Below are 21,238 nucleotides of genomic sequence, written 5' to 3'. Positions count from 1 at the left end.
GGGCGGGGCGGGGGGGGGGGGGGGGGGGGGGGGGGGGGGGCAAAAAACACACAGAACATAAGCCTCATTTAGAAACATTTGGACTTTCTTTAATAAAATGTTATGAATATAACCACTGTTCCCTAAAGAAGAGGAACGAGGTACAACACATAGCTCCAAGAAGGGAGGGAGGTAAGTGAGTGACCCCGTTTGTTTATGTAGGTCCTTCAAGCAATGTTATGCCATTTCTTTCGAGATATCAAATCCCTTTTAGAACCGTCAGTGATGATAGGTTATTTATATCCAGGTGGGGCCTGCCACCCATTATCACCCGTCATTGTCCAACAGGTGTGATTCAAGGTGTCTTCAGTCAGGCCATGTGGGGGCGTTATATGAGGGTTGTACTGAGTGGATCGACTGAAAGGGAACCACAAACTACATATTTATGACAAAGCATGAGAAGACATTTTATGGCAGAATCTTACCTTGCTGTGTAAATGAATTCAATCAACAGCTCAATGATCTCGGGCTCAGCACTCCTCAGTTCCACCTCATGAGACATTGATTCCATCATTCTGGCTGGACACGAGAAAATAAGCAGTGTAAAAGAGAACCAAACTGAACATTGTGGGTTTTTATATATATATATATATATATATATATATATATATATATATATAAATTCTTTGTACTAAGCATAGACTTTCAATGGACGGTTTAAAAATGCACAAAGTTTTTAAAAAGTGCATTTAAGAAAAAAAAATATACATTTTCTTATTAAGAAAAAATATTTCCCAATATGCACAGGAAATATGATTCCTGTGTATATTGGCACAGGAATCAGGCTAATCATCTGAGAATCTGTATTTAAAGTACATTTGTACAGAAAAATCTTGTTTGTAGCTTTAAACTTAATTTGCAATGATGTGGTGCAAAATCTGAGATTTATTTCAGTCTTTGTAAACCATCCATCCCAACATTAACTTTTTTGTTTTTTGTATGTGTCCGTGTGTGATGTTTACTGGTGAACATGAGGCTGAAGAAGTGGCTGGCAGCAGCGAGGACCACCCTGTGGGCAGGAAAGTGTTTCCCCTGAACCACCAGGGTCACATCACAGAGTGTGCCCTTGAGGTAAACACCAAGCACAATTGGGCGGTAATACATTAAAACAGACACATCTCCCATGCAAAGCCAGTTTAAAACAAATCTTTGCACCTGCTTTCTGAGAATGTTCATGCCTGCCATGATGCCGGACAGCTGCCTGTATTCTTCTTTGGAGGCACACTTCCTCTCGCTCTTCTTCTTGGAGCTTGCTGCCTTCTCCGGAGACGCTACGCCCGTCATGTCAGGTAGGTATTTGTCTGACTAGCTCACGTAAAGCAATAGCAGGCTCGCTGCCGGCGGTGTGTGGCTTTTGTTGTCGCTCAGCAACCAGCCAGCGTTGTTCGTGCTAACAAAGACAGCAACTTGTTTTCAATTTTTAAATTTAAAAACGAATGTTAGATGTCACTTTTCTTAATGGGGTGACTAGGACAGAAACTAGACACTTATGGGAGATTGAGCATTAATTTAGTAAGATAGTGCTCAGCTTAGCTTTGTATCTCCCTTCTTTTGTCGTCTTCTTCTCCACCGTCGAGGCTGCGTAGGAGTTCCAGAGAAGGAATTATGCTGCCCCCTTCGGTTGAGTTTAATAAGAACAGTAAATATTTGTGATAATTTAAATAGAATTATATACGTACTTTTAAATAAATAAATAAATAAATAAATAAATAAATAAATAAATAAAAGTTGGAGATTACTGCTCTGAGAGACACTTACATGGACTTACATATTCCTCCTCAATTGTTGACGTGAAAAAAGTGCAACTTTTAAGGAAGCTTTGGAAAACATTTCTTCACAAAGTAATCAAATAAACGTGAGTCTTCGTCCAACTCTGATTTTCACAGATGCGGGTTTTTTTTTAACAGCTTTAGTTATTAATAACTGATAGGGGCAAGATTAGGTTGTATGTATGTACTTGTAACAGTTTCTGTATTGGACAAAGCAGTTATTTAAAGAAATTCTTACATTTTCTTACTTTTTCTTAACCTTTTGGGACCTAATTGTTTGTATGATGATTAATTTTGTCTGTTGTGGCTGTGTCTGTGTATTATTTTTTTTTTCCAAGTTTATTAATTTTTTTTTACAAATTTAGCTACATTTACCAATAAAATCCATGAAATGCAATAACAGTTTGGAATAGACTGTCATTTTGGTAGTCATATCTGTCGGTGCAAATGCAAGTATCAGGCCTTCAGTGCTTTTACCTTGTGTGCGTGCGTGTGTGTGCGTGTGTGTGCGTCTGTCACCTGACGCTCACCTGTAGTTACAACGTTCAAGCATAGCACGGAAGATTTTTTTTTTCATGGCCCGCGTGACACTGACGTCATGTGGAATGTGGACGACAAAAACTTCATGAACACAATAAGTGACCTAAAAACAAGCTGAAGGAAACTAACGCTGGTGAAAATGCTCCGTCTCCTCTGCTGTTGCTTTGTCTCCAGCGACAGTCTCGGCGAGGTATGCTGTCGATACACCGCACCGAGGTTTCTATAACTTCTCGCGAGTAAAATGAAACGAATGGAGAGATCTGTCGAGCTTCAGTAGTTTTCTCGAACGTATTATGTGTACAAGAACTATATCCTCCTGACTACCAGTAGTTCATTTTTGTCCTCTGTAGAGGACATTTCTAAATTTGAATATCTCCCACCCCCTACATTCTACTGAATTAATTTCTTTTGGTATCTGGAGAGGACATTTAGGGCTTTTCAATACCACATGTGAAGGAGTGGGACTTTTGTACGTATCTTTTTCTAATTCATGAAAATTGCGTTCATCAGTAATAACACATTTTATGGGAAGAGACAAAGAAAGTGTATAAAACCTTTTATTATCTTACAAAGAATGTGGGATTTAAAAAAATTGGTGATTGGACAATATTTTTTTCCTGGTAATCGGGAGGATAAATCACGTTTATTTTTGTTTTTAAAAGATTTTTTTTTTTTTTTTTTTTTTTTTTTTTGCTTGAGAGTATACAAAACTCACTTTAGATCTAAATTTCATAATAGGTTTTGCTGTTCTCATTGTTTTGCTCAATTGCTACAGTACAAAACTTTGTTGTCTTTTGCCATTAGGACAGCATTAGTTTCTCCTGTAAAATTATGGACATTAGGTTGACCTTTTTTATATCTAAAATCTATGAATTGTAGATCTAGGGAGTGAGATGGCCAGAAAGGAGGCTGATTTTTACTCTTTTGATCTATTTCTGTGTATATTTAACCATATTTTTTAATGTCTTGCATAAGATTATGCTACAGCAATAAAATATATATATTTTTTAATCTCTCAACACATCTTTACAGGGGATTAATTAAATGAGACCAACATTGTGTGTGTATAAATATGAGAGAACCATCTCTGCTGTTTCAGAGGCAGCCTTTGTTGCAGCCTGGATCTCCATCTGAAGTGACTGAAGCTGAATCAGCCAGACGGGCCCCCTCGGCTCACAACGGTAAGCCAGGTCTGCGTTTCACGATCTGCACTGAAATGTTGTATGAATTCCAGAATCTTCTTCTATTTCACGCTTTTCTTTTTGCCTGCCGCCTTTGTGTGTCTTTTGTGCGACGTCCAGATGCGCCGATAGTGAAAAGGAGTGGAAAGCTGGTGATGAGACGGGTGAATGTGCCAGAGTTGGATCACAGGTTTACTGACATGGCAGAGATCTTCAATGAGCAGCAGGCACACTATGAAGCCATGGTTGGACACATCAGAAAGTTGAAACAGAGCTGCGACATTACGGATGTTGATAACCTGGCTGTTGCCGAGTGCATAGGGGCGTTAAGGAAGGAGCATGGTGAGCAGCAAACAATTTTTGTTGAAAGCAGCATAATAAGCAGGTGGTTCTTTTTTCTGTTGGTTGATTTAATTTCTGTCCACCTTTCTGTCGTCAGAGACCACATACAGGGTGTCTTTGAAGATGAAGGGCTATGACTTCTCCCTCATATTGGATCCTGTGGGCCCAGAGGGAGAAACTGAGGAGGAGCCACTGCCTCTCGCTCTGCAGAGAGCCCAGAATGAGTTCAGGGGTATTTCAGACAGCGCCAAAGCCACCGTCTCAAAGGGTGCCAAACTCCTTCAGCTTATGGACTGGCTGCTACGGAGCAACAGTCAAATGGTTGAGCAAGTGAAGGGAGCAGCAGAAACCTACCAAGAACAAGGAAGACTGAATGACAACCTGGAAGAGAATATCAAGGAAGTGAGAAGGGCTAAAGAGTTATCTCAGAGATACAGGAAACAGGCAGATGAAGTTTACACTGAAGCTGTACAGATAGCAGGGATTGATGTATAATTTCCACAGTTTTTAAATAGTTCATTTAAAAAAATAATAATAATAAAAAAAACACTTATCTTTGTGATATATGTTATTATCTGGAACGGTTGAATTACAAGCTTAGAAATGTTCTATCTTTGTGACCCTTTGTGCCATGCTTGATTCAAGATCTTGAAATCTTGAATTCAAATTTTTCTTTTAAATGTTCAGAAAGCAGAAAAACGAAAACATTTTGCATGTGGGAAACTAGATGATAGCAAAGAACGTTACATGTCATTGTTTTCGTTTTTTTCTTCTTTTACAAAATAAACTGCGGTGGCCAAATTTATTATCAGCAAAGTACTCACAGAATCGTGGTAAGTTTCAGACTTTGCTTCTTGGATTAAAGGGAACCATCTTCAGAGGTTAAAAATACCACCGGACCATGTTTTCAGCCGTACATCACTATACTTAGCCAATTATCTATAGAAATGTTTACTTTTTCATCAATTATGGCAAATTTCTTTAACTTAAAAAATGCATATTATCTAGGCATTTTGTTGGTTTTTCTAGTTGGCTTATAGACTGATTATTTGTTAGCTTGTTTAATTGATGTTTGTCCTCATTTTTATAGTTTCACTGGTGTTGTTTTTTTTCACACCACTGTCTTATTTTAATTTTTGTTGTTGTTTTATATTTGCTTTATTTCAGTTTTGTCTTTGTTTAAATTTTAGGCCTTGGGAAATCTTCAAATGTCCAGATTTTATTTAATAGATTCGAAGACATTTTTAGTCACATTCTATTTTAAAATGTTCATTTCTTTTTTTTATTCTCTCCTCTTTACATGATTCATGTTGGTCTTAAATTTAAATAATAATGGCCCTAACTAGTCTTAGAAATTAACTTACTGCAACTGACAAAAGCACTGTTCAGTGCCTTGTTTTGATTTTAATTGCACCTGTTGTATTTCTTGCCGGCCTTTTACACATCTTATGTGCTTTTTTTGCCCCTCAATGCACAAATGTATTCTGATTAAAGTGATTGTCAAATATAAGCATACAAATAAACACAGAACAACAGCAATACTAATAACACTACAATAAACAACAATGAAAATAGCAAAAACAACACAGCAAACTGGAAATGTAAATCTTAGCGTAAAAATGCAATTGTATGTACGGTGCTTTTTCTATTTGACCAAGAATAAGTTAATACAAGAATACAGAAATTCATGTATCCATCCATTGCCTATACCTGAATATTCTTCGAGGGTCACAGTGAGGACACCTGAAGAGGGCAAATACAGAAATATACTAATTTACGTGGTGGTTATTTTTCTTTTTTTCTATCACTTATTGCTTTATGTGTTTTTGACGTAATTTTATTTTCAATATTTGTGGTATAGTATAATTATGATAAAATCCGAGGCCCGCATGTTTTTAAACCACATATTTTCAGTTTATCTACATGCCCATCAGTAACCTGTGATCAATTTTTCTGAGCATATAACTATAAAAAGCAGAAGGGGGCAGCAGAGAGTCACCTTGGTCTTTGTCACATTTTTAAACTTCACTGTCTGAATCTGGATTGAAAAAATGTCGATTTTCTTAATCCAATTATTTTATAATAAATATACTGAACATTCTGGTTTCATTTATTTTCCCCAAAAAGAAGTGCTACACGTGTGCTTACACAACTGATGAAATGAGAAATCTTTTCTGTAACTAAGAAAAAATATGTTACTATTGGTTTGTGCGAAATGTATTTTTTATGATGAGACATTCAGTGGGAGCAGATTTGCAGCTTACCCCGTATTAACTGATTAAAAATCGTAGATTTGGCATTGTTATTAACATGAAAGCATACAAACACATGGTCATCACGATGATTAATTCTTGAAAATCCATGGTGTTGTAAATTCGTGTCAAAATGCCCTTGCATTGTTTGCTATAAATACACAGAGACGCCGTTTTGCATTTAGATTTCATGAATCTAAATGTCAAATGTCAAATAATTATGGTAAATAATGACGAGGCAGATAATGTGTTTAAATGAAAATACATAAAGTTATGCAAGTAATGTCAGTTTATTGTACAGCAGAGATTTTCAGATAAAGTGGCTTTACAGTTTGCTCACTAAGTATAAAGTCGCAACATATGCGACTTTATGTGTTGCATAAAATATTTTATTATCTTTGATTAATATTGTTCATATTCGGTAGATCACTTGGCTGTCAAAGACCAAAGAATGACATCGACAACCTAGCTTGACCATGGAAATTATCACTTTGAGCCTCATAGACTAATTTGATTGAACGCCATATTTGAAGGCGTGGTTACAATTGACCTCCTGCTCTCTGATTGGCTAACACATCTGCCACTCAGCGGAGCTTGCGTCTTCGCCGTTGGTGGTAGTCTGACCGGAGAAAGTAACGAAGATGGAAGGAGCTGATGGTGTTGAATTATTAAGGAGACTTATGGACTAGCAACCGGTTAACCTTTTACTGAAATCTTTGGGCCAACGAAGGACAATAATATCGGGAACCTGACGGGTAGCATGCCAGTAAGTGTGGAGTAACTTTCTGAATTTCACTCGGTGCGGCGCCGTATCCGAGCTAGCCGTGTTGCTAATGTGGATGCAGCAGCCGGGGTGACAGCTCGAAGTCATTCAGTAAGCCGTGACAGAGAGGCGGCGGGGGATTAATTTACACTCTCTGGGAGTCACCGCCTAAGAAATACGATATAAATAACAACTATAAGCGTTGGTCTTATTTAGCACTAGTCGACAATTTTATTTTGGGGAGAAAAAACGTAGTTTAGTACAAGCTGTTTGGAGCTTAATAACGAACGAGACAGTAGTGAACTAAACCGAACAGTTAGCATTGTTAAACATTAAAAGTAATGGGTAAACTACAGGATTCGTCTCTTTCAGTTGTAAATTTTCTGCCTCAGAAATAGAAAGTATCTATCTGTTTAAAGAGTGAGACTTTGTACTTGGCTGATTAGCTATAGCCGTGTGTATCAGGGTGTGGACCTATTAAGATTCTTCAGGTGTTTTTTCTTCTTGTTTGAAAGGGAAGCGAAAAAAACACCTCGGCAGATTGGGATGTTGGATAATGCGTTGTTAGAATATTTCTAATAATCTGTCATGTGACGTAGCTTTTCCCTACTCTGACTGTTGGGTTTCCTGTATATGTGTATCACCTCTTATGCCTTGGTATTCATTTCCTCAGAAGGCAAAATTGGTTTCTTTTACAATTAGATCATATGATCACATTCAGGTCCTCCTACATACAGTTTTCCCAGTTATCATACATTTCAGTCAAATCAGTTTGTCATTTTCTATCTAAGGAAGGGCAGACAGCTGACTGCATTGAGTCAAAGCCTTTGCAGAAATCTGTCCTTGTGAACAAGCCAGGGGACAAAAGTGGAGGGGAGCAACTCCTTTTTAACAAGAAGCAACCTCCATGTGAGCAAGTCTGGCTTTAAGAGCCCGTCTGCTTCAAGCAATTTGGGGTTAACACACAGGAAGACATTTGATGATATCATTAGCTGTGTTAATGGCTTTGTCTGAAAGAGAGTTAACCGGAGGAGTGTCCAGATAGGAGACATAACCACAGTTGGTTTCACAGGGGGGAAAAAAAGAGCCTTTAGATTTCCATCCCAATCGTTTGTAGATTTACTATCCACCAATAAACAAAGAGCTCTGTTGGGAACATTTTAGAACAATCGGATCTCTAATATAGGTTTGGAGCTTGACTATTGAGGGGATTATACTTGATAATAAAATTTTAAGTTCAAATTTGGATTTGATAGGGACAAATGTGATATCTCCTTTGATTCTCGACAGAACTGTTGCTGCAACGGTCAGTGGCTTGTACTGCTTTAATTTGAGTCTGACCTAATATAAATAATTACAATAGTTAAAATGCATGAACTATATTGTTAGATTCTCTGTGTAACTTTAATCAGAGATTATTGCTTTCTGTCATGTGAGCATCGTTGAGGTCAACATTTCTTTTGCCTTTAGTTAAGGAAGTGACTGCCCACTGTTGGCTTGCTGAAGGAATGTGTGCATTTACAGTGGCATCCATGTGCCAGGCCTCTTAATGTTTTGTGACAGCGAAGCCCTAAGGTTATGGAGTCGGAAGATAGAGTGGGCTTTTCTGTCATCTAGCATCACCAATATGCACGAGAGCCAGAAGGTTAGTGCAATATTGTCTCACACTGAGCAGTTCTCCTTGTATTTGCGCAATAACAGCACAGGTGGCACAGAGAGACTCATTTTCTCAGTAAAAGTTTAAGTTTTGTGTGCGTGCAGGGCTGGGAGGCATGAAATATTGTTTAATATTGCCATAACAGTATTGTCAATGCTGAGCAAAGACTAGCGAAAGTTCATTCGATACCAAGTGGCCAATTATGTTGCCAAGCAGAGTTTTAATGCTCGTCTCCAAAGACATTACATCCAAGCAATCCCTTGCAGTTTCCACATTACATCTTGTCATGACGATGTAAATTGTGCAGCCATATTTTGAGCGCTCTGATCCAGCAGACATCTGAAGAGCATTTCAATTTAGGTCCGCGTTGTCACATTGGGTAAGTTATCAAACTGCGACGAGCCAAGCTGGGACACACGGAGGGGAAACGAGCGGAGGAACGCTTGTAGGAGCTGCTGCGCGCGGTATCCTCCAGCGCACTTGCTGCACGGAGACGGAGAATTGATAGGATGAAGACGCATCGCTGGCTTAGAGGCAAAGTAGAAGAGAGTGTGGGCTGCTATAAGAGGATTCCTCTCTGTAGGATTGCTCCATGTCCCTCAGCGCTGAAGCAGAGACAAGCCAGAGACTGTTGTCATGTTTTCTGCAGGCGGTTTTCTGTCAGGCATTATTGTTTGAAGAAGAGAATGAAAACAGAAGTATCGCCCCGGCTCTCGCCAGTTCCTCTCAGCGTAAAGCTACCTACTGTTGTGAAAGACCTTGGGGGCGGGAGGGGAGCATGGTGGGAGGCAGTGATGCAACAGGACTGTCCGCAGGCCACTATAGTCCAAATAAACAAGACTGGAGTAGACAGAAGCAAAAGAGGGATGTCAAAATAACGCTCTTTTGGGTGCTGTTAGGAGCTCCTGGCAGAGCTGGAATGGTGAGCAGGTGAGGTTGGGGCATGCATGAACAGAGTCATGTAATCACTGTCACGCCCCAACTTTGTACCATTTGTAGGTTAAAACATTTCCATCGAGTTGCTGAGACGTCCGATTGGATCATATATAATTATAGTAACAGATCTGATATTGGAGCTCAATTACAGAATGCAAGTCATGTATAATTTATTCTAAGCCGGGTTTCACATTGGAGGAGTCATTGTGATTATCTCACACTAACCAGTCGCTCAATGCAGCTGCAAGCCTGTACCACAGGAAAAAGCAGCCTGGGCGGCTTGGTGGCTCACAAAAACCACCCAGTTCGTCATTCTTTCTGTCTGTCTTCCCTCTTTTCGAGCCTCCATTCTTAACGGTCAAGTTTCTTCCTCAAACCAAATGAAACAAAACAAAACAAAAAATAAAAAAGAAGGAACATATGTGTGCAATAGGAAATGAAGTAATCAGTTGGGAGGCGGGGGGTGTAAATGAGAGGGAATGTCCTTCTAAATCATTCTCACTGGGACTCACTGCAGTTCACTGGCAGGTATGTTTGTTGTTACTGCAGAGGGGTTTTTTTTCCCCATCTCTTCTTAAGTATCTGTAATTTTCCATATGAGCTTAATACAGGAGGATTGTGTGTCAGCTTGTGGGTGTGATTGCCAGAACGTTCAACCGCAACAACAGGGATTAGGAATGTAAACTTACACGAGACTTGTGTCGAAAGAGGTCTTCAAGAAGGAGTTAAAAATAAGCTCATTTGGACTGGGCAGCACACAGTGTCTGCTGTGTCAGAGTTTAAGTCTGTGGTGTTGGTGGAAGTTCAGAGGGAGTGAGTTGTCAACTTCAGCGAGCTTCACAGGAACAGCTTTCGTCACGCACACTTCTGCAATGCATAAAACATTCTCCATCACCCCACGGCATGTGGCTGATTTCAGCAGAACTTTGCCCGGCTGGAGCAGAACTTCCTTTGTTTGAGCTGTTCTGGGTTTTAGGGAGGTGTGTGCGTCGAAAGATTCTTCTGGTTCCTTTTTTTGTTTCTCAGAGGCTGAAAGACTGCCAGCCGGCCAGCACAGATCGAAACCTAATGAACTCTCTGTTTTATTTACTCCAGTGTCTCACTCCTATTGAGTTATCCACCTCTTGAGTTGTTCCACACACCAACTTGCTCTTTTGCAGGCAACAGCAGAAAAAATTTGATTCAACAGCAGAGCTGGGAGATTGAGTTTTGTGGTAGCTTCTCTATTTTCATATTTACCACAGCTGCGTAAAAAGGGAAACCTCTTTTTTTGTCTTTTCATCACAGTGCAAAAGAGTCAAATAATCTGTATTTTAATTAAAAGCGTTCCTAAATGGAGATGCACCAATCAGATTTCAGTGTAGTCTGATCTGCTGATTCAAATTTTGATGCATTGAAATCTATCAGAATCACTTGAAACTATATAAAAAAGTTTAGCTCTGTATATCTCCAACTTTGTTCATCTAATAGGCGTTCGTTTTATTTATCATCCTGAACTGGGTGTTCAGCTCTGGTCCTCAAAGGTCTGTGGTGTCCTGCCAGTTTTAGATCTGTCTCTGCTTCAAAACAGCCGATTCAAAAGATCCAACGTCCTCCTCTGCATACCATAAAGTTCTGCAGAAGTCTGCTAATGAACTCTCACCCCTGCTGTTCTGCTTGCCACCTCATCTTTTCAACTGTTTCCTATTCTACTTATTCATAACTTGGACATGCTCTTGCTCCTGCATCTCAAGTCTGCTCAGCTGTGAACTGCGTGAGTGTGTTATCTGGTTGCTCTGCATGAACGCAGAATTACCTCACCACTTGTTGTCTGAGTTGTTCAGGGATGCTCTCCCAATAAATATCGACTTCTGACATAATCAGTTCAGCAGACAAAGACGAGCGATGAAGATGCCCCTATCAACATAATCAACATAATTGCATGCTGCGGAGTTCTCCCAGCATGAGTAGTTTTCCGTTTTCCTCCACAAGATCGTTTTGCATCAATCTGTGTAGAGACTCCCAAGAGCTCAGACATGTTAACGCTGTTTTTCTTTTCATTAAAATATATTTTCATTCCTAGAGATGAATTTAATTTTTGTCTAGTCAAAATAGATCACTCTTAGGGGCAGGTCATTTAGTCAAGTGTGAAAGATTAAACGTACAATTCAACTTTTACTTTAGGGAGCTAACATGTATTTTATGTTTCATAATGAAGTGAATGTTTTTATATTACTTTCATTCAGGGATCTTAGTTAAACCAAAGGCTGACGTTTTGACTTTTCACAGCATGAAACATTGTTGTATTCCGAATAATTCTTTTGTGTTAACAGCACATTGCCCATTAACATTATACACCGAATAGACCAAAAGAGAATGACCAATGGCCTAATAGGGTGTTGGTTCCCTTGTTGCCAAAACATCCCTGACAATTGAGGCGTAGACTGCAGTAGACCCCTGGAGGTATACTGTGATGTCTGATGCCGAGCTGTAGCTGCAGATCCTACAGGTCCTGTAAGATGTGAGGTGTGGGATCAAACCTGTTTGCTCAGCACATACCACAGAGACTCGATTCGATTGGGGAATTTGGAGGCCAGCTCAACACCTCAAACTCAGATTTTTTTGTTGTGGTCTTTTAACTGTTCCTGAACAAGTTTGGCTTTGTGGCATGTCTTCATTATCCGGTTTGTAAGATGCCACACCCATCAAAGAATACGGTTTCACTTCAGCAATGTTCTGGTGACGTAAAAGAAAACACGATTTATCAAAACAGACTTACTTTTTCCATTGCGTCCTGATGCTCGTGTGTTCATTGCTGAAGTTCTCACCGACTGTGAAGGGTCAGTATTCCTACCCTGACTGGTGTTGATTGAGAAGACTCATGCTTAAACTACAGTGCAATGTGCATTCTGACTTCTCTTTATCAGAACCAGAATGGACTTCTCTACCAACTTCAGCTACTTTACTTGTTAGATGGGACCACATGGGCTAGCTTTCACTCCCCAGTGAGGCATCAATGAGTTCGCTCGACCAGTAGTTGACTGGGAATGTCCCACAAGAGCTCCATTTTTAATTATCTGACTCTTGATGATCTGAACACTCTTTAAAATACTTATGCTTTTTATTTTTCTTGCTTGTAAAAAAACAACTCTGAAGTCAAAAATATATCCCAACAACTAGCAGGTACTTTTAAGAGTTTTTTTTTTTTTTCTAATGTCCATTCTTATTGACGTTGAGTAATAAATACATCTTTTGTTTTGTTGTACCCATTATCTTATGTTGGACAATTGATTTGTCAGATTTTTTTTTTTTTTTTTGCTTTGTACTTCCTCTTTGTCCTTATCACTGACTTTGCATCAGTTTCTTCCTGTAGCTTCAGTGGGAAGTAAATCTCACCTATTGGCAGCACAATGGGCAGCTGCTGTATGTAGCTTTTTTCTGGGTACAGTTGATTGAAATTACATGCCCCAGACGTCACCCCGGACAAAGTTAATGAGTTAGAAGTCACTTTGGAGGAGGAAAATTCTCCCTCTTACAAGACTGACTCATCCACAGTTTAATCACAGCCTTTATTAAAACGCATATGCTGGCCTTAGAAAACGACATTTTCTTTGTTGTCTGTGCGAAAGAACGGAATAACAAGCTGCCACAAAGGACTTAATTTCTCTAAAAGGAGGCTATTCTGATTTTTAATTCTTCCTCATTTCATGAGTCACTGGCTCCCTTCCCCCTTGTCATTCCTGTCATTGGTACAGTCCATAAATAGACACCTGGCTGCAGTGGAGGAATCCATGCGGCAGAAAAAAACATGTAACAAGATTGATTTATAAATAAAAAAAAATCTACATCCAGGACCAGGGAAGATGTAGAAGGTGAAATTTTGTTTTGAAGGATGCACCAAAGGGACAGTAGGAGTCAAGGAAAGGTGGAGAGTTGGAGGATAACGCAATTTTTCATCATTTCTGTTTTGTAAACTTCTAAATCTGTACTGTTCATTTTTCTGGATTCACTTCTTCAGTATGAAAGATTATTGTTTGACAGTTTGATTATAGATGAGCTGAAATGTGAAAAATCTGTAAGAGGTTCAACTTTGTCAGTGTCTGACTATGTTCGACTACTGTGAATAAAAGAGAGGGAGTTAAAGAGCTGTCCCCAACAATTATCCCATCTCTAGTCTCAGTCTGAGAGCGTTTCCTTTTCTCCACGTTTTTACATCGAAGGACTTTTTCCTCCCACTTGCTTTCTCTGTGACTGCATCACCAGACACACCAAACATGGACTTGGTTGCTGCATTCAGCTGCTAATGTAGCCTTGTGCTTGTTATTGCGTAGCTCAGACAAGACACAGGCACAATGCAGCCTTGAATGAAAACGGATAATTCATCCGAGGCACTGAGTTGTCCCTGTACTTAAAATAAGTTTCCTTGTCTTCAGCTCACACTTTAAAAAAAAAATATTGGACACCTTTTTCATGTTTTGTTATGCCATCAGCATTCGGATTTAACCAATACTTTTCATCTGAATACGACTATTTTCTGTTTAAATTTAACACCATGCAACAGATGCAACCTATCTTCACACGTCCGTGAATTTCTCTCATTCAGATCACCTTGAGTAAAAGCACTTTGAATTGACTTGTTGCTGAAAATGTGTTATATAAATAAAATGACCTTAACTTGCCTAAAAATACTACAATTTTGTGGTATGTTATTTGCACAAAAAATTGAATATTAATTAAACACTATGCGTGACCCACTTATCACAAAACGTTGAAATATTTTTTTACTCAAAATATCTAATATTTGCTATCCGATAATTCCTCACATTTAAAGTGCTATAAATGAGACATCAGAAAAAGTTAACACGCCACCAGAGGTTTTTTATTTTATTTTTTTGTTTGTTTGTTTTTGTAACAGAATCTCTCCAGTCCACCCTACCTGACCTCTTTTGGCAGTAATGGGCACTCCTCCACATTCCTCTCATGTACAAGAAAGATAACTGGCTTTTTAAAAAAGTCATAGCCTGGAATCTAGAAGATTGCTGACAATTACTAGCATTAAACATAATGCTTTCATAGTACAGTTGGCATGCTAAGAGGCTGGTTCAGCATGTAGTTTTAGAAACGAACCACATGGTAGCAACATGAGCAGATAGCCTGGCTAATTAACTAACGCAGACTCTCTCTGCTACTCTAGAATGACTAGAGTGTTGACGTCCTGTGCAGTAGTTATCTTCAGTTAGAAACTTGGACTAAAATGCTAATCTTTTAAAACAGTGGCAGTGTCTTTGATTCTTATCTAATTTAATTTAAAGTCCCTTAAATTAAGCTAAACTGGGGCAGCTTTGAGTTTAAACAAACTGACAAACGCACTCCCCTATAATCTTTTTCTCTCATTTACCTCTGTGTGTTGTAAATGTGATGTTATAATTGTAATATTAGTGTGTTGTCTAAGCGGCATTAAGAATTGATTTTCTGTTTTGACTGAAAGGAATAGATCACGTCATGGGTTTTGGGTTTACATCTTTGTATTCTGAAACTGTGAATTTGTGGTAGTTTCAGGTAAGAAGACTCTTCTACCAGCCCACACTGGTATGTTTGTAGAATTTCGGTATGCTTTGGTTCGTAGTATTTTCAATTGCTTATTATGTAAATTCTGTACATATCTGTTAATTACTCTGTAAAACAGCACTATCTTTTTAAAAGTGATGGGTGGATTTGCTTTATATTTTTACGCTTCGCTGTTGCAACTGTTTTATGCTTTTCTTTATTTTATAGCCTAAAAATAAAATGACAGATATTCCATATTCCTGTGGAAACTTATCAGAAATAATCAATTGCACCACAAAAAGTGAAGCTGCAGACTTTTGTTTTGTTCCTCTGTAAACAACGTCTACAGATTACTTCATTTGGAAACCTGCCCGTGCACTGAGTTGATTAATAAATTATTTTAGCCAGAGGAACACCTCATGCATTATGAATGCCCTCTATCGATCTTAATTCTGTTCCATCATTGAGCTTTAAGCAACCAAACTGAACAGCTGTTAACTTGTAAAGAAGTTCTGCTGTGTCATCATCTTAGTTTCTTTTTATTCTTCTTCTTCTTCCAGTGCTGGCTGTGACAAGTTTGACTGAAACACTACAAAGCTTCATTACTCATTTTGAAAATTACATTTAGGGTGGGGAAACTCACTTATGTAGAGAGTCGCGCAGAGGAAGAGTGCCTAATGGTGTTTCTTTTAAAACTAAGCCTGATGGCACACACCATAAACACACTGGGTGGTGGGGGCGTGGGGGTGTTTTGTGCAGAAACTCTTAAGTGCCTTTTTCAATGTAACAGAAAATAATGATGAGGCTTTAAGTAGAGATGAAAAGAGTGAGATTTGGTCCAGATAAAAATACATAAATTGACATAGCATCCACTTTTTCTCTCTTCATAGACGTCCAATCTGTACAGCTTGTTCAGCAAGATCTCTCTCTTTTTTTTTTTTTTCTTTTTAATATATATATTTCTCTCAGCGGTGGTGTCAGCCATGGTTTTTTCTGTGTGGGTGATGTTAGATTTACAAGCCTAAGTTGAGATGGTGCTTGATGCAGAGGTGTTTGTCTGGAGAGGGATGAGAGGCAGGCAAGAGAAAAAAGCAAAAGGATGGAGAGACTTGTACTTCTTTGAAGTGCTGCAGCCCCGGAGCATGTGCATTCACTGTTTTGCTATTTTTATTTGAGTATTTTTATCAGGAGGATGTTGAATAATAGAAGGTTCCTCCATGAATGTGTGTGTGCGTGTCGATCAATACGAACCACATCTACGTATAAGTAGCTTGTGTGTTTAATCTGTATTTTTGTCTTTCTTGGGTAGAAGCGACTCCACTGCAGATGAGGGAACATGTTGGCAATGGACCAAGGAGTGGTGGAGGAATGGCTGTCCGAATTTAAGGTAGGACTTTATTCTGAGTACGAAGTCTGAAACGTCCTTCACTCATCATCTGTATGCGAGACGTTTCTGCTGCTCCTTCTTACTGGCAGAACGTATTTCACTCACAGAAACGAACGCGCTGCGTGAAGTGCTTTGTACCCAGAGAATTGCAGCCCAGTAATTGTTAGAGACTTTGTCACATTAACATCTGTGAATTTTTTTTTTACCATTTTATTTATTATATGTGGTACCAAAATAAAATAAAACTTGGCCTTGTTTGTCAGAGAAACCACCTTGTAAAAACCAACTTCTTGCAGACATTGTTGACCTATTAGGAACTTATGCTTGTTATTTCTGTCCTCTTTACCCACATCTGGTTCACCAATCAGGCATCTGGGATCTTATGTTGCTTTGAATGGTCGCACACATTTAAATTTTTTTTTTTTTTTTTTTTAACTTTCTGAACACAGTTAAAGTGGTGCACACCAAACAGGAAGAGCAGCAGGGTAGAGTCGGAAACCATGTTTGTTTAGAAACCTAACCACTGACGGTGCTTTTAATGCAAGATGTTGCTTAAAGTTGAATAATTTATGAGCAGGGCTGCAGTTAATTATGCTCTATTAAATAGTAAAATCATTGTTTGTTAGAGTGATATCACAAAAAAACTATAAGGGATGCAATATTTCTTAACTGTTCCAAATGTGAGAACTTGTATACAAATATTTATTTGCTCTAATGGAATCTCATTGCCGTAGACTTTTGCAGGTGTTTGTTGTTTTTTCAGGAACTGTCTTGTCACTGGACATTTTGCACTAACTCTGTGTCAGTTGTTACTTGCTACTAGTCTACACATAATCTATGGTGAGGAAATGTGGTTTTGTGGCAACAAGTAATAGCATCTACAGGCAGGTGACTAAGAGTCACATTCTGTCGATAGTTATAGGATGAGAATCAAAATCAATTGAAGTAGGGTATAATTTAAAGTTTTTAGGAAAGAATAAAATACTGTATGAAATTTGAAAAAAAAAAAATCTACACAAGTAATGAAAATAGTGAACTACCGATAGAAAATGGTTTATCAAATGGGATTAAAGGTACATTTAAAAAAAAAAAATCCTTAAGCAGATATTTAGTATGCTGTTCATACAGCCCAAATTTTTGTGCTAACCCATTTTTCCTCCCTTTTGATCCAATGTATTATTCTCATCTTAAATGTTTTTTTAAGAGGATGTTCACAGGAAATCATAGTTAATACAAATAAAGGCCTCAGAGTGTCAGTCTGTGTGTAATTAAGCTACATAAAGTGTTTCAAGAGACTGAGTTACTGAAATGCTTAAACTTTCCACTATTCTAATTTATTAAAACAGTGTTGCAAACTTCTCTGTGTTTGCATTATTTCAGACCCTCCCAGACAGTGCCATCGCCACCTATGCCGCCTCACTTAAAGAGAAAGGCTCTCTGATACCGGCACTCTACAAGGTCATACGAGAAAACTACAGCGACGTACGTACACACAGATTTAATCTGTTTGGAATAAAAACTTTTAATTTGGCAACATACAAGTTTTATTTCTAGACTTGAATCACAAAAACATGCATTACCGTTGTGTATCTTTACCATTTCCACAACTTTTAGTCATGTTTTTTTTTTTTTTTCCCCCTTTTTCAGCTGCTGGAGCCAGTTTGTCACCAGTTGTTTGAGTTTTACCGGAGCGGCGTGCCACAGCTGCAGCGTTTCACACTGCAGTTCCTGCCAGAGCTCCTGTGGAGCCTCCTGTCTGTCAGCGCTGCCAGAGACCCCCACACGTCGGGCTGCATCGAGGCACTGCTGCTGGGCATTTACAACCTGGTAGGAGAAAGAATGAGCCCCAGAGAGGACCTGGTCTTGATTAATGTTGATTAAGTATTTCCATTGTGGTGAGAGCAAACAAACCATGTCTTTTGATTTCCCAAATCTTTATTGCGGTTCAGGTTAAATATATGCTGAAATACTCAGGTTATTGTAGAATCATAAGTTTTAAAAGTTACGTTTTTTTTCTTGTATTACTAGAAAGTTGAGCATTGGGGGTGACAGGAAGTTAGGGTGAGAAATAGAGGAACTGAAACACAGTCAGTTTGCAACTTATAAACGCCCTTAATCATTTCACAGATATTGCAGCACTTTTATTATTAAAATTATTCCACTTTGGCTCTAAGTGCTCTATCAGCAAAGTGCAGCATCTCCTCATTTCCTCTCTGAATACCAGAATAGGTCAGCTGTCACTCAGTCAGCACGTTGACTGGCTTCTAATAATCTGTTTGACATTCAGAGGCACACAGGGGACATTAAAGCCCTGGGGTTTTTGATTGTGTGTGTGTGTGTGTGTGTGTGTTCACACAAATAAGTATTCACACTCCCAACAGAGCTTGTGGGGAAATAAGACCCTGTGGTCTACGTGCAAACGCCCACACATAGCAAATGGGTGGGCCTTAAGTGATCAAAAGCTTCACTACAGTGAAAATCGTGTTTTGTTTTTTTTTGTTTTGTTTTTTTTTTTACCCACAGAACTATTTATCCCTTTTCCTCTTTCTTTCTTCACAGGAAATAGTTGACAAAGATGGACAAAGTAAAATATTGTCTTTCACCGTCCCTTCCCTCTCCAAACCCTCAGTATATCATGAGGTGCGTTCCACACTCAAACTTGCAACAACAAAAAAAATCCTCAATTTATTTACATTTTCTCGCATTTTAAACTTCTTCATTTTGCTTCTAGCCATCAGCCATCGGCTCCATAGCTCTCACAGAAGGAGCTTTAGCCAATCACGGGCTGAGCAGGGTTGTGTATAGTGGGCCACACCTCCAGAGAGAGACTTTTACAGCACAAAACAGGTAGGAGGAATGTTTTAGTTACAGTTTTACTTCCCTGGTGGGCAGATTATTGAGAAGCGCTGAACAGCGGTAATTTTAAATGTAACTTTCCTGGTGGGACGACGACGGTAACAAACTGTAGCTAACGTCAACGCGTAACTGAAATACTAGCACCCACAAAGGATGCTCAGGGTCTGAATAAAAACAGTTTAGTGTCATTGTAAGTTATGAATTTCAACTTGAATATTAGACTCCCTCAAGTGTATTGTTGAAGACTCATCGTGGTGTGGTGGGGGCTCGTTGAGCTGCTGCCATAACAGATTATTTTATTCATGATGCACTTGACTCATTGATTGCCTTTGGCAATTGTCTTTGCTTCATTTTATCTGAAGTTGTTATGTTGCCTTAAGGATTTCCTAAATTAATGCAACTTTAAATAATCTAAATCGCTCATGTTTGCCTTCCCAGCTTCTTTCTGTCTTTTTTTCCCCCCTCTTTAGTTGGACTGTTTAATCTCATGCTTTTAATTAAATGCAACAAAACTTGTCCTTGCAGTGCCTTGCAAAATTGTCCATCGCAGATGAAAATTTAACAAAAAAAATGCTCCACTGTGATGAGATTCTGCAGTGGTCCATAGAGCTAACCTTTTCTGTTTTTTGACATTGTCACTTTGTTATGGTGGTGTGGAGGATGTGGATCACAGTTTACTTGAAATCTGCTGTAGGTTGCATCTTTCTATTAAAGTGGAGCTCCATAAAGCACATTCTCAGTGACTCTGAATGGTCGCAGATCCTCAGTGGTAAAAGTTTCTCTGATCTTTGCAATTAGCTTCGACTACACTGAGTTATGGGTGAGCTTTCACATTGCCGTCTCTGTGCTCTTACTGTTTAAGGCGACAAGTAGCAAAAGCCATATAATATGGCTTTTTTTTGTGTGTGTTTTGTTTCAAAATATTCCCTTTTAGTTTTCACCTGTGCTGAATTTGGTGCACGTGACCTTATTTGTTTACTATCAATGCACTTTGAAGTTTCACCTTTTGCATTACCCAAAATTAGGTCACAAATTAAACATTAAGATAACTGAGTGTTGACGCTCGACAGTCGAGTTTTCAATTGCTGCATCTCAATGCATTGCAATACAGACTTTATATTTTTTTTGCTGACCCTCCTACAGACTCCATAGCAACTCTGCAAGAGCTGCAGAGATCTACTGACAGGATAGTTATTAGTCCTGCACCCTAAATTTGACATGGTGTAATAGAGGCAAGATGAAACTCTAATGAAAGCGCATGATTAGAAGTTCTGAGTGCAGTTGGACAAAAGCTCTGTAAGGCACCACAGAAAACCTGTGGAGAACACTGTGGGAAGAAAAGAAAAAGAATTTATCTGAGCACTGTTAAAGGTGAAAAGCGCTCACTCCGGTTTATTATGAATCCTCCACAAGATGAGAGAGAACAACTCTAACACGGGTGTCCAGGTCAAAGCAAAAGAGCTCCGTCGGTGTCATCTTTGACTTGCAGAGTTCAAAATGTCTTTTTATACCTAAGGACAGAATAAGTCTAAAAATATTTACAAGACAGACTTTAAAGAGAACTACTCCCTGTTTTTATGTTCCTATGCAGCTACAAAGCAACACCTTCTCAGTGTGATGACTCAGACAAGCTTATTCTGCTAAAGTTCCTGAGCATTTTAGAAAAAAGTGTTATTTCATAGCATTGTAAGACATAACCTAACAATAAGTTTACACAGTCACGAGACATTAGCATTTAAAAAAACAAAAACTTTCCGTCACAAGCTGCTCTGGTCAGATGAGACCATAGTGAAACATTTTGGTCGACATAAAAAAATGCTGTGTGGCAGAAACTTAACTCTACCTCATCTAATTCAGCATCTTTGGGAAGACCAGAAAAGAGCTGATCACAGCTGATTAGTGTCTTTTTTTTTTTTTTTTTTTTTTTTTTTTTTTTTTTTTTTTTTGGAAAAACAAATAATTGTAAAAAGATATTAAAAAGACTTATAGT

At 38.7% G+C, this 21,238-nt stretch overlaps 3 protein-coding genes across 10 annotated transcripts in view; 2 read left to right on the top strand and 1 right to left on the bottom strand.

Annotated features, from left to right (window-relative positions):
* The window catches only part of klhl7 (kelch-like family member 7), a 9,004-nt gene extending 7,368 nt beyond the window's left edge, over nucleotides 1-1,636 (bottom strand). For 2 of the 5 annotated variants that reach the window (XM_015043041.1, XM_015043050.1), the window contains exons 1-3: nucleotides 1,195-1,635; nucleotides 1,002-1,104; nucleotides 465-558 (exon numbers count right to left, since the gene is read on the bottom strand). In XM_015043041.1, the coding sequence (XP_014898527.1) occupies nucleotides 465-558; nucleotides 1,002-1,104; nucleotides 1,195-1,323 (326 nt within the window). In that variant the 5' untranslated portion in view covers nucleotides 1,324-1,635. Of the gene's footprint in view, nucleotides 1-464; nucleotides 619-653; nucleotides 736-1,001 lie in introns of those variants that run through there. The other 3 variants (XM_015043021.1, XM_015043031.1, XM_015043059.1) reach the window with 3 other exon arrangements.
* Nucleotides 1,637-2,313: 677 nt separating this feature from the next.
* LOC106953879 (uncharacterized) lies at nucleotides 2,314-5,569 on the top strand. 2 transcript variants are annotated; one of them, XM_015042973.1, is made up of 4 exons: nucleotides 2,314-2,538; nucleotides 3,448-3,529; nucleotides 3,650-3,871; nucleotides 3,969-5,569. In XM_015042973.1, exons 1-4 carry the CDS (start codon nucleotides 2,488-2,490, stop codon nucleotides 4,364-4,366), a joined length of 753 nt encoding a protein of 250 aa, XP_014898459.1. In that variant the 5' UTR covers nucleotides 2,314-2,487; the 3' UTR covers nucleotides 4,367-5,569. The 2 variants fall into 2 exon arrangements, with proteins under 2 accessions (XP_014898459.1, XP_014898448.1); XM_015042962.1 differs by having other exon boundaries at nucleotides 3,448-3,538.
* Nucleotides 5,570-6,698: 1,129 nt separating this feature from the next.
* hycc1 (hyccin PI4KA lipid kinase complex subunit 1) overlaps nucleotides 6,699-21,238 on the top strand; it is a 26,182-nt gene continuing 11,642 nt past the window's right edge. Inside the window, exons 1-6 of one of the 3 annotated variants that reach the window (XM_015042951.1) lie at nucleotides 6,699-6,893; nucleotides 16,315-16,392; nucleotides 17,773-17,874; nucleotides 18,040-18,219; nucleotides 18,952-19,032; nucleotides 19,124-19,239. In XM_015042951.1, coding sequence (XP_014898437.1) covers nucleotides 16,342-16,392; nucleotides 17,773-17,874; nucleotides 18,040-18,219; nucleotides 18,952-19,032; nucleotides 19,124-19,239 — 530 coding nt within the window. In that variant the 5' untranslated portion in view covers nucleotides 6,699-6,893; nucleotides 16,315-16,341. The remainder of the gene's footprint in view (nucleotides 6,894-16,314; nucleotides 16,393-17,772; nucleotides 17,875-18,039; nucleotides 18,220-18,951; nucleotides 19,033-19,123; nucleotides 19,240-21,238) is intronic. The other 2 variants (XM_015042941.1, XM_015042934.1) reach the window with 2 other exon arrangements.

Source organism: Poecilia latipinna, unplaced genomic scaffold, assembly GCF_001443285.1.
Source record: "Poecilia latipinna isolate Pla-1442-1.1 unplaced genomic scaffold, P_latipinna-1.0 Scaffold35, whole genome shotgun sequence".
Lineage (NCBI taxonomy): Eukaryota > Metazoa > Chordata > Actinopteri > Cyprinodontiformes > Poeciliidae > Poecilia > Poecilia latipinna.
The sequence above is the reverse complement of the archived record's forward strand: the minus strand, read 5'-3'. Positions and strand labels throughout refer to the sequence as shown.

Bases quoted from the DNA above. Each gene is read 5' to 3' on its own strand.
- LOC106953879 (XM_015042962.1), top strand. From the start codon at position 2,488: ATGCTCCGTCTCCTCTGCTGTTGCTTTGTCTCCAGCGACAGTCTCGGC. The intron at 3,539-3,649 runs GTCTGCGTTTCA...TGCGACGTCCAG, and splicing joins GGCTCACAACGGTAAGCCAG to ATGCGCCGATAGTGAAAAGG. The intron at 3,872-3,968 runs GTGAGCAGCAAA...TTCTGTCGTCAG, and splicing joins GGCGTTAAGGAAGGAGCATG to AGACCACATACAGGGTGTCT.